At 44.8% G+C, this 12,072-nt stretch overlaps 1 protein-coding gene across 1 annotated transcript in view; it reads right to left on the minus strand.

Annotated features, from left to right (window-relative positions):
- Positions 1-4,457: 4,457 nt before the first annotated feature.
- LOC117520449 (neuronal acetylcholine receptor subunit alpha-3-like) overlaps positions 4,458-12,072 on the minus strand; it is a 55,354-nt gene continuing 47,739 nt past the window's right edge. Inside the window, exon 7 of the mRNA XM_034181791.1 lies at positions 4,458-5,498. Within this exon, the coding sequence (XP_034037682.1) occupies positions 5,373-5,498 (126 nt within the window). The 3' untranslated portion in view covers positions 4,458-5,372. The remainder of the gene's footprint in view (positions 5,499-12,072) is intronic.

A 12,072-nucleotide genomic window follows, 5' to 3' on the forward strand; every position in this document is an offset into this window, starting at 1 on the left:
TAATGGTTTAATTACTGCCACCTTATTATATAAGTGGCATCCAAATATTTTTAGGAATGGCTGGAGATTTCACGTTTTCTGATGTTTTAAGTTCATTCTGGATCACTTTGTTCAATAAATACCTGCTTTTTGGTGTCACTAGTTAATAGTATCCATGACAACAGTAACAGCTACTTCAACCTGATATTTGACTCCCATAACCTTGACCTTCAGCCAAATGATTGACTTCTGGTCGACCTTGCCAGGACAGTTCTAAATGTGTGCCACATTTGGTTCAAATCAGGTTGAAAATCAAATTCTTCGACTTTGACTTTTACCAAAATGAAGTCTGTAAGTTAAATTTCAGGATCAACATTAATGAACATATTGAGTTTGATAGAAACCACAAAAAGGACCACAGAGGAGTAGAACCAATGACAGACACACATCACCTTAGCCTCAATGACGGACCTTTCGGAAATTTGACCTTACTGGGCAATTCCAGAATCAGAATGTCTGGATTTGCAAAGATCCAGGCTTTCAGTGATTACCTGGACTTGGCCATCAGAAGTATATCTGTGTGTGTGTGTGGAAAGTGTTGAACCTGTGTTTCCATCTCTGGGTATTTGGACTCTGAGATCAGGAGATGCCTGTGCTTATGGAGTCACAAGTTCACTGGACAGAGGTGTTCAGTGATGCTGACATCTCTGTGGGAGAACAAAGGTCTAGTCACCTTGGACCTTAGGGTGCATCTTTCCCTAATACTGAAAAAACAGAAATCAAATTGGGGGTACACAGTGATCTTATTAAACTGAGCATTCACCGAGTACCGGGATGAGCATGAAGGTCCAAAACAGTACAGGTTCTACATGCTACCGATCATCTCAGCAGATGCTTTCTCCCCTGAAATTAAAGTCTCTTTTCAAGAGTGTGAAACCACCTGCTGAGGTACCCGTTGCAAAGAAAACCTGCACTGTCTTCTACCTTCATGGGTCACTGTTGCCCACCGTTAACCTCATAGGAAGTGTGAGCGATTCTGAACATGGGGATGTGGTCACCAATCTGTGTCTGGGTTTTATATGCAGACATGTACAAGGTCTATTAGAAAAGTATCCGAGCTTATTATTTTTTAAAAAACTATATGGATTTGAATCACGTGTGATTGCGTCAGACAAGCTTGAACCCTCGTGCGCATGCGTGTGTTTTTCCACGCCTGTCGGTTGCATCATTCGCCTGTGAGCAGGCTTTGAGTGAGGAGTGGTCCACCCCCTCATCGGATTTTCATTGTCAGGAAATGGCGGAATGATTTGGGCTTTTTTTTCCATCAGAATTTTTTCAGAAACTGTCAGAGACTGGCAGCTGGAAACCATTCAAAAAATTTATCTGGCTTTCGGTGAAAATTTTACGGGCTTCACAGAGAATAAGGACTGTTACTACAGCTTTAAGGACGGCTTTAAGGACGGCTTTAAGGACGGCTTTAAGGACGGCTTTAAGGACGCTCGGCGAGCTGCGCTCTGTGCCACCATCGAGAGCCACAAACCACCGGATCATTTTCTGTGGATCCGAGACCGTCGTGTGCACTTTCTCTGGTTATCATAAGAGCTGGACATCAACCATTTTCCGGCAGATTTCACTTTTAACAAGAGATTTTGTCATGGAAAGCCGAGCAGAGGCTTCGCGCGTCACGACCGATTTGCTGATGGAGCGAGACAAAGGAACACCTCCATTTTGGTCTCACAGGACGGCTTTGAGATGGCGTTCAGACAGCTGTTGGTGGTGTTTCCATCGAGTGATTATCCGAGAAATTGTGGATGTGCCTGGACATGCCAGAACATGTCCCGTGAGGCTTCATCACGGTGTTGCTGTGCGCCATGCGGCACCGCCGCGACGCGCGAAGCCTCCGCTCCTCTTTCCATGACAAAAAGTCCTGTAACAGTGGAATGTGCCGTTCATTTCCAAACTGGACGCTGTGTTTTATCCGGGACGTCGTCTGACTAGCACAGGAATTGTGAAAAGACGTGGACATCAGCACTTTTTCGGCACATTGAGACAGACGTGCAGAGGAATTCCGCGCGGTGCCGCATGACGCAAAGCAATGCTGTGATGAAGCCTCACGGGACATGTTGTGGCATGTCCAGGCACATCCACAATTTCTCGGATAATCACTCGATGGAAAAACCACTGACAGCTGTCTGAACGCCATCTCAAAGCTGTCCTGTGAGATCAAAACGGAGGTGGTTTTGTCTCGTTCCAGTAGCGAATCCATCGTGACGCGCGAAGCCTCCGCTCGGCTTTCCATGACAAAATCTCTTGTTAAAAGTGAAATCTGCCGGAAAATGGCTGATGTCCAGCTCTTGTGATAACCAGAGAAAGTGCACACGATGGTCTCAGATCCACAGAGCCATCCGTTTAGAAATGATCCCGTGGTTTGTGGCTCTCGATGGCGGCACGGAGCGCGGTGTGCCGAGCGTCCTTAAAGCCGTCCTTAAAGCTGTAGTAACACTCCTTATTCTCTGTGAATACCGTAAAATTTTCACCGAAAGCCAGATAAATTTTTCGAATGGTTTCCAGCTGCCCGTCTCTAACAGTTTCTGAAAAAATTCTGATGGAAAAAAAGCCCAAATCATTCCGCCATTTCCTGACAATGAAAATCCGATGAGGGGGCGGGACCACTCCTCATTCAAAGCCTGCTCACAGGCGAATGACGCAACCGACAGGCGTGGAAAAACTCACGCATGTGCACGAGGGTTCAAGCTTGTCTGACGCAATCACACGTGATTCAAATCCATATGGTTTTTGAAAAAAATAATAAGGTTGGATACTTTTCTAATAGACCTCGTATACTCATAAACAGTGTCTCCTTCATTTGATCAAAACTCTTAAATTCTTTTTTCAAAATAGGATTCCTGCATGGGTGTCCTCATCAGCACGCAGCTCCAAATGACCTCATGAAGGTGTTCCCAGGCTTCACTGCAGAAATCAAGGATCCAGAGACATTAATGCCACTGCTGAGATAAATGAATCTCACTACAAGTTTGACACTTTCACCACACAGACATAGTATTTGTCCCCCCCCCCAAAAAACACCCTCCACACAGCTGAGTTTGACCATACCAACTTGTTTATTATACAAAATGACTTGATGCAGTTTGGCCATTTTAAATCTTTTCACAAGTTGTATCTACACAGTGACACTTTAAAGGATTTCTGTACATTGTAGCACTGCGCTGCTGTGAGCTCTCGTGAGGTTTATAAGTAAGCACATGTGCAGCCATAATGTCCTCTTCAGAAGTCATGCATGAACTCACGTGTCAAACCGATATGGAGAAATGTAAGTGCAGGACAATGAAAATGTTATCATTCTCAAAGGACCAAAACATTTAACAAAAATGACCAGAAAGTGTGTTTGCTAATACCCCCGACACACTAGAGAGGCTGAATGAGCCTGAATCCCATACGAATGAAAATTCGACCCACATTCGAGGTGCATTCGTAATATTCTTACTGCAATCCAACAGGATTCTACCAACAGCATTTGGACTGCATTCGAAAGCTGACGCACACAGAATGTGGAAGAATCATTTGAGGTGGGATCTGCCCACATTCTAAGTAACGGCATTCTTACACAGTGGTCGGAATATCTGTCCCTCCCAACTGTGGCTCAGATTGTGGCTTTTTTACCCATTTGGCCTGATTCTGCTTGATTGCTGCTCATTCTTGCTAAGTTTGACGGGGCCCTTCGCTTGTTTTATGGTTTTCTCATTCAGTCCTGGTCAGAATTAATAGCACCCCTATTTTTTAAGTACACATTTTCAAATATATTAAGAAATAATTGAAAATATTTTGTTGGAATGGGACAAAGAATAATTTTTATAAGAGAACACTGTTCAAATCTTGGCTTTTGACAAACTTGCAGAAATTTCATGTTTTCTTTTTAAGAAAATATTTCTATTTGCTACTTCACCATGAAGTTGTGACTGGTGATGCAACAGACACAAGTTGCTTTCAGAGTCGTCTTGGTGGCTTCCCTCACTTGTCTCCTTCTTGCACAGTCACTCAATATTTGGGAAGTGCATACTGCAGACAGTTTTGCCATACAGTGCCAAACTGTATTTCTTAATGATTGATGGGAAATGAAGTCCAAGACACACACAGTGATTTGGAAATATTCATGTGTCCATCCACTGAGTTGTGCAAAGAAATTCTTGTGTAAAAGAGTTGTGCAAAGAAATTCTTGTGTAAAATTGATGATTTACTGTAAACTCATCAAAGGGTGCAATAACCATATCCAGTGTACATGTTATATATATATATATATATATATATATATATATATATATATATATATATATATATATATATATATATATTTATTTATTTTTTTTTCACTTTAGAATTTGGTGTTTCTGTTCAATATCTCTGGAATTTTTAAAAATATATTGACAATACAATACAAATTGGTTTGTTTGCATTACTTAAAAAAAAAAATAGGGGTACCAGTAATTTTGAGCACAACTATACAAAAATAACGCAACAGTTGTTTATACATAATGCAAGTTTATTGTCTTGTTGAGACTTCAAGTTTATTGCCTGCCATCAGTACTGAGTGGCACAAACAGTGTGTGGATGCCCACAGCGGCATTACGGTAAATGTGTAATTTGCTTGCTGTTTATCTAGATTTTTTCAAACAATTCCTAAAAAAATTCAGAGACAACCCTGTAGGTGTTGCCGCCAAGTTCATTGTGATGTAGAATATTATTTACGACAAGCAATTTGCAGTTATTTACAATATTTTTTTCCCCCACATCAACAGCTTTTTTTCCACACACAAGGTTAGAAGAAACCAGTTTTTGTCCTTAAAAACTACACATCTATACCCAGATTATTACAATTCTTGCAAGTTGCACCAGCTTATGATGTCAAAGTGTGTTTGCAAATCAAATTTGCTTGTTCTTACTCAGTGATTTCGCTCTTAAGATGGTATAAGTCTATGAAAAAGACTGTTAGACCTTTATAAGACCAAAGTAACAATGAGACATTTTCCGCAAAACACAGAAGATTGCACAAAACTGGAAAGACAGAAGTAAAAAGAGGAAAAGACAGTGTGATATCCATGTTAGGCTAAAATGGAACAGGAGAGATTATATGAGAGGACAGACTGCACTGACTGACAGAGCATCATGTGAGGAAAATGACAGCGAGAAAGGCTATAAGAGATGGCTGATTGTCGAGTCCCAGAATGCAGCCAGAGAGGGAAAGAGAAGCCACGAAAAGTCAGAAAAGATGGTAGAAGAGGGTCCAGATTTTCATGTGAATGAGCTGCAGGAGGGGTTATTCTCCCAGCAATGTCAACTGGGGCAGAGATACAGACAATAAGAGAAGATAAAGTGTCTCATTTTAAGAAGCTGATCAGTGGCTGAAGGAAGAGTCCCAGTGTTCCCAGTACACATACAGTCACAAAAACCCACAAGAAGATCCTGTCAATGACCATAGCCACATATTTCCAGTCGTCCTCCACCTGAAATGAGAAAAGAGAATTTAGGACAAAACATGCATACCCAGTGTGCACATGATCTGAGGCATCCATCTGTTCTCTCACGCTTTTTAAAAGACCCAGAGCTCAACTGCTAAAAAAAACCCTTTGTTTAATAGCAACTGTGAAATATCAGGTGCACGATTAGATCAGGTGTGTAGACTATATAATTCTGTTGGGTCCTTACAAGAGAGGCAGAATGCACAAACTGGGAATATAAAAGAAACTGTCAACAAAGCAACATGCAGCAATAAACGTATCAGAAGAATCCAGAGGCTGAGGGAAGCGTACCCCACCACCCCCACCACCACCCCCCGCAACAAGCAAGCAGCTTTACACTCCATTTATAGCTTCACATAAATATTTTCAACACCATTTAAAGCGATGAGTACAAATTCACTCTGCAGAGATGAGACATTTTTAGCATTGTGCAGCTCTGTTGTGCATGGATTCTTCAGATTGTGGGGCCACAGATCCATTTGGATATTTCCATGAGGAGGGAAAAATATCTCACTGAGTCTTCTTCATCTTCCTCTTTCTCTCCAGATTTTCTCGTATGTGGGAGTCAATCTGCTGGATGAATCTGCTGTTACTGCAGACTGCTCCATCAGCCTTCTTCTTGCAGATGTGACTCAGCTGTACTAGTCAGCACAAGTATAACATAGTGCAACAAAGTCATCAGTAGAGTAATCACTACATTTATTGTTCACTTTGTTGTGGGTTTTAATAATAACTAGCGTGTAGGATCTAGATTGGGCAGTGTTTATAAAGTAGATAGCTGACATTTTTCAACGGTGGCAATAAATTATGCAAAGTTTCTTTAATGATTTGGAGTGACATGTGAGTCCAGAATGTAATTATCAATGTCCATTGTTCACTGTTGTTAGCTAATATCCATAATTTCTCCAAAAATATTAGTCCGATCAACGTTCTGTTTTGGCGTTGTTCATCCTGGATACAAAATACATAAGCATACCAAACGGCAAATATCAGCTCTCCACAGGTTGTCCGTAATCAAAGTTAAACACACACATGCACGCATACACATACACATACCCAGAGACCACTTGGCTTTCAATATATACTAGATGATTTACTGCCCTCTGCTGGAATGGAGTGTGAGTCACAATTTAATTATCAATGTCCATTGTTCACTGTTGTTAGCTAATGTCCATAATTTCTCCAAAAATATTAGTCCGATCAACGTTCCGATTTGGTGTTGGTCATTCTTGACCCAGAATACATAAGCATACCAAACGGCAAATATCAGCTCTCCACAGGTTGTCCGTAATCATAGTTAAACACACACATGCACGCATACACATACACAGAGGCCACTTGGCTTTCAATATATACTAGATGATTTACTGCCCCCTGCTGGAATGGAGTGTGAGTCCACAATTTAATTATCAATGTCCGTTGTTCACTGTTGCCTATCCATCCATCCATCCATCCATTTTCTTCCGCTTTATCCGGAGTCAGGTCGTGGGGGCAGAAGCTCAAGCAAAGCCGCTCAGACCTCCCGATCCACACACACCTCCCCCAGCTCCTCTGGGGGAACCCCAAGGCGTTCCTAAGCCAGCCGAGAGATGTAGTCCCTCCAGCGTATCCTGGGTCTTCCCCGGGGCCTCCTCCCGATGGGACGTGCCCGGAACACCTCTCCAGCGAGGCGTCCAGGGAGCATCCAGAAAAGATGTTGCCTAATAATCTTAATTTATCCAAAAATATTAGTCACATCAACTTTCCGTTTTGGCAACGCTCACCCTTGACATAAGCATACCCAACAACAAATGTCAGCTCTCCCCAGTTTCTCCACGTTTGAAGGTACACACAGACACACATGCATACACATTAACAGAGGCCACTTGACTTTTAATATATAGATGATTTACTGCCCCCTGCTGGGATGGCCTGTGAGTCCAGAATGTAATTATCAATGTCCATTCTTCAGTGCTACCTAATATCTCTAATTTCTCCAAAAATATTAGTCCTATCAACTTTCCGTTTTGGAAACATTCATCCTTGACACAAAATACATAAGCATACCAAACAGCAAATGTTAGCTTCTCTCCAGTTTGTCCGTGATCGATGTTATACACACGAATGCATACACATACACAGAGGCAACTTGGTTTTGATATATCGATACCACCACCAGGGCCGCTGCTAAGGTTTTGGAGGCCCTAAGCATAACTGGTCAGGGAGGCCCCCCACCCCCATACAAGAAACCCCCCCCCCCCCCCCCCCCACACACACACACAAAAGTTCTACTCAAACCGTTACTATTTATTAAAGCATTTAAGTTTATCATTTAAAGCTACATCAAATCAGCAAAGCCAACGCAACCTAGCTTAAGCAGCACCACTGAACATTAAGTAATCAAAACAATTTAAACCTTTAACACGTACTTACCAGCAAGGGATGCACGGGCATCATCTTTTTGTTTCTTTTTCCTCCATTTTTCAGCTCCAGATTCGTTATAAGGACTAGATGTTGTAATCCCTGATGTTTGCACCGCTTTTACTTCAGGACTTCTTGGTGAATGGCTGCCATCAGGGTTTCCCAGCGGGACACATCATCAGTTGTGTGCCTCAGCATCACAGGGTGTTTCGGCCATTTATCACAAGACACCCTCTGCTTAGGCAGGCCCACCACAGGTTGATCAAGCCCGGGTGTGTGTCCCGCTGTTACATGTTTGCCCTAGCAGCCCAGGTGGGGTCACTCCTTTTCAGCCACAGCCAATGACTCGTTCTCTCTGCAGTGTTGGCCAGCTCCTTGATGGCTTGTCTGTGCTTCTGGCCCCTGATTCCAAGCTCCCTAAGGAGCTTTACAGTTGTTCTGGCTATGAAGCCTCTACACCCCACCTCCACTGGGCGCACCCTTATTTTCCATCCTCTGTCCTCTGCCTCGGCTGCTAAGTTGGAGTAACGCAGCTTCTTACGCTCGTATGCTTCTTCGAAAGCGTCCTCCCATGGAACCGTAAGTTCTATGATGTAGGCGAGCCGGCAGGCATTAGACGAGAGGACAAGATCTGGTCGCAAAGTGGTTGTTGCGATCTCCAGGGGGAAAATGAGCTTCTGATCTAGATCAACTCGCATCTGCCAGTACCTGGCTGCACTCATTGGGGTCAGATCGGGGTTTGAGAGGCTAACTCTTGGTTTGTCCCCCTCCCGGACAAACGATAGAGGTTGTCGGCTCACATCCTGGTTGTTAACAGGTTGGGCGTTAATGGATACCCTTTTGCACTCGATTTTATCGGCTAGAGATCTGAGGACCTGGTTGTGTCTCCACGTATATCTGCTCTGAGTGAGGCTAGTCCTACAGCCAACCAGAATGTGCCTGAGTGTTGCAGGGGTTGTGCACAGGGGGCAAGATGGATCCTTTCCAAGCCATAGCTGCAAATTTGTGGGAGAGGGCAGCACATCATATGTAGCTCGGATGATAAAGCTCAGCCTATTAGCTTCCATGCCCCAGAGGTCGCTCCATGTGAGTTTCCTCTTCTCTGCACCCTCCCACCTCATCCAGCGACCCTGTTTAGCTTGTGCTATGGCTTTGGAGCATCTGGCTGCTTCCTCCTGTCGGCGCACCTCCTCTATCACCATGGATCGACTTTCCGTTGCAGATGCCTTTTGCCAGAGACGTCTTACAGTTCCAAGGCCAAAGCCTCCTCTGCCTTGTTGGACATAGCCCACTACATCACGGTGGAAAAGACCAGATTTAGCCTGCAGTACTGCTGTGGCTGGAGTCCACTTCCTCCCTGTTGCTAGGGTAAGAGCGATGCCTCATACACCGGGTCCCGGGAGTCAGTGAGGGACATGTTCAGCCTCACCTTGGCACACTTGAACTCTTCAGCCAGACTACAAATTGGCAATGACAGAGCTCCGTCGCTGTAGAGACCAACACTGCTGAGGCATTTGGGAAGCCCGAACCACTTTCTCACATAAGAATTCACCAGTCTCTCCAGTCGACTGGCATGGCTAACCGAAACCTCGTACATGGTCAATGGCCACAAGAGTCTTGGAAGCAGCCCAAACTGGTAACACCAGAGCTTCAGTTTTCCGGGTAGTGCAGTGTTGCTGATTTGCTCAAGGCCGTTAGCTGTATCCTGCCGTAGTTGCTCAAGCTGCCAGGTGTCTTTAAGGTCTGCGTTGTACCATTGTTGGAATTAGCTCATCGCTGATGTAGAACTGCTCGCCTGTCAGTTGGCCTTTGACAATGGAGATGCTGCATGACTTGCTTGGCTTAAACTCCATTCTTGCCCACTGGATGTTTTCTTGGAGTTTCTGAAGCAGGCGCCTAGTGCATGGTTTTGTTGTTGTGATAATGGTCATATCGTCCATGTAGGCTCTGATTGGTGGAAGGCGCAGACCATTGTTGGTCCTCTCTCCTCCCACTACCCAACGAGATGCCCGTATGATCAGCTCCATTGTCATGACGAATGCCAGAGGAGAAATTGTACAGCCTGCCATGACGCCGATCTCCAGATTCTGCCAAGCACTAGTGCCATTCTGAGATGTTACACAGAACTGGAGATCCTGAAAGTAGCTCTTGACCAACTCTGTGATCTGATTTGGTACGCCAAAATAGTTGAAGGCCGTCCACAAGATCTTGTGAGGGACTGACCCGAAGGCGTTCGCAAGGTCTAAGAAAACCACATGCAGGTCTCTCCGTTCCTTTTTGGCAGTTTGTATCTGGTGAGATATCTAAGCACACCCAAGGTGTTCTTATAAAACCTATATGGAACACCGTTGGGCCCCGGTGCTGATGCTGATCTTGCCTGCTTCACTGTCTTCTCCACCTCACTCCATGTGGGAGGCCTTACATCCATTTGATATTCAGGAGCATGAATTGGTAGCATGTCATTCGGGATGGCGACTGGCTCATACCTCCAATCATCAGAGTAGGTCTTCTTCAAGTGCTCTTCCAGGTCTTTTATGGGCACTTTGAGGCTCCCACTCTTTTCTCGTTCAAAAAGGCCTTTAACGAAGCTATAGGGATTGCTGTAGAAGCGGGTCCTTGTCCGTTCTTTCCGCTTACGTTGTCGCCTGAGGTGCTCTGCTCTTCGCAGCTTCATCAATCGCTGCTTTATTTCCGCCTGCAGATCATCTAGTCTGACTCTTTCCTTCTCTGTAGCCCTCTTCCACTGCTTTCTCAATTGCCTTCTTTCCTTCACAAGCCTGTCGATTTCCCGCTGCCTCCTGGACTTTGGCTGACTTAAAGGGCCTTTTTGCTGCCTTCGGGTTTTCTCTTTTATCCCAAACCTCTCAGCCCCATAGCTGTATATGATGGATCCCAATGTTTTCCAGTTTTCTTTCGACAGGACCCTTCTGTTGTTCTAGCAGGAGGATGAGGTCTAAGTCAATGGTCTCCCACTCTCTCTTCTGGCTGGATTTGGGCCACAGGATCTGAGGTTTCCTTCCTTCCATCTTCCTTTCTGTTGCTGGCAGCAGATGGCTAGGTGCTGAGCTCGGAGCTGGTGTTGGCTGTGTGGGCTCTGGGCTGGAAACTGTTGCTAGGTATTGCAGGCCTAGCTCCAGGTTGGGGACTGGTGTTGACTGTAACTGGCTGGACTCTAAACTGGAGACTGCTGCTGGCTGTTCCTGGCTAGGCTCCAGACTGGAGACTGCTGGAGGGTCTATGCGGTGCTGAGCTTCAGCTGAGGTGCTGATACCCTGAGGACTGTGGGGGTTCTCCTTCCTCCAGGCTTCACTCGACTGATTTGGCCGTCTTCTTAAGAAGTATTGGTCAATGCAAGACCCCTTGCTCAGCTTGCTGAGGCATTTCTTTAAGCCTTGATGGATTTTTAGGACCCTTGCTGTTGTTAATTTTGACCAGCTGCAAATGCAGTTCTGCAGTTTTTGTCCTGCCAGCGTTGATGGTCCATCTGTTGTGGTGCTGACTGATCTATTCATTGTCTGTTCCGTTCCTTGGTCGGTCACCATGTTATCCGTCCGGGGTGGGTCATCTTCCGCCCCCGCTCCAGCAGACCCTGGGGGCATTCTCTTCTTTGACATTTTCGTAGCAAAGATGGGTGGATCCAAGATCGCTAACCAGCGCTGGATCCTGCTAGTGTGGGTCTGACTCCTGCTGTCGCTTCATTGTTTAATTGTGGCATAGTGGCAACTTGTCGTCTCGTGTCAGAATCGAATGTGGGCTAGCAGTGCTACTTCAGTTAGGCGCAGGGTTGCCAGATTGGGTGTTTTCCCATCCAATTGGTTTGTTTAGGGTAAAAATATGGCACTGGACGAGTTTTTTGTATAGAATTGCCACACACATTTTAAAAATCAGTTCAAATTGCGCAGGATTTAGTGACTCCATGCATTTTTGAGCATTTATTGGACTGGAAATCATCACATCTGGCAACCCTGGTTAGGCGACACAGCGAACAGAGAAAGACGCAAACAGGGCTGTACCATTTCAGGGAATCGGGGCGGGGGTGTATGGGGGCTTTATATTAGGCAAAAAAAAAAACTGTTAATTTGCCCCAATTAAGTAATGGGATAGGGGCCTACACAATGTTTAAAGACAAAAACGATGGGCCTATTCATAAATAATTCAT

Source organism: Thalassophryne amazonica, chromosome 11, assembly GCF_902500255.1.
Source record: "Thalassophryne amazonica chromosome 11, fThaAma1.1, whole genome shotgun sequence".
Classification (NCBI taxonomy): domain Eukaryota; kingdom Metazoa; phylum Chordata; class Actinopteri; order Batrachoidiformes; family Batrachoididae; genus Thalassophryne; species Thalassophryne amazonica.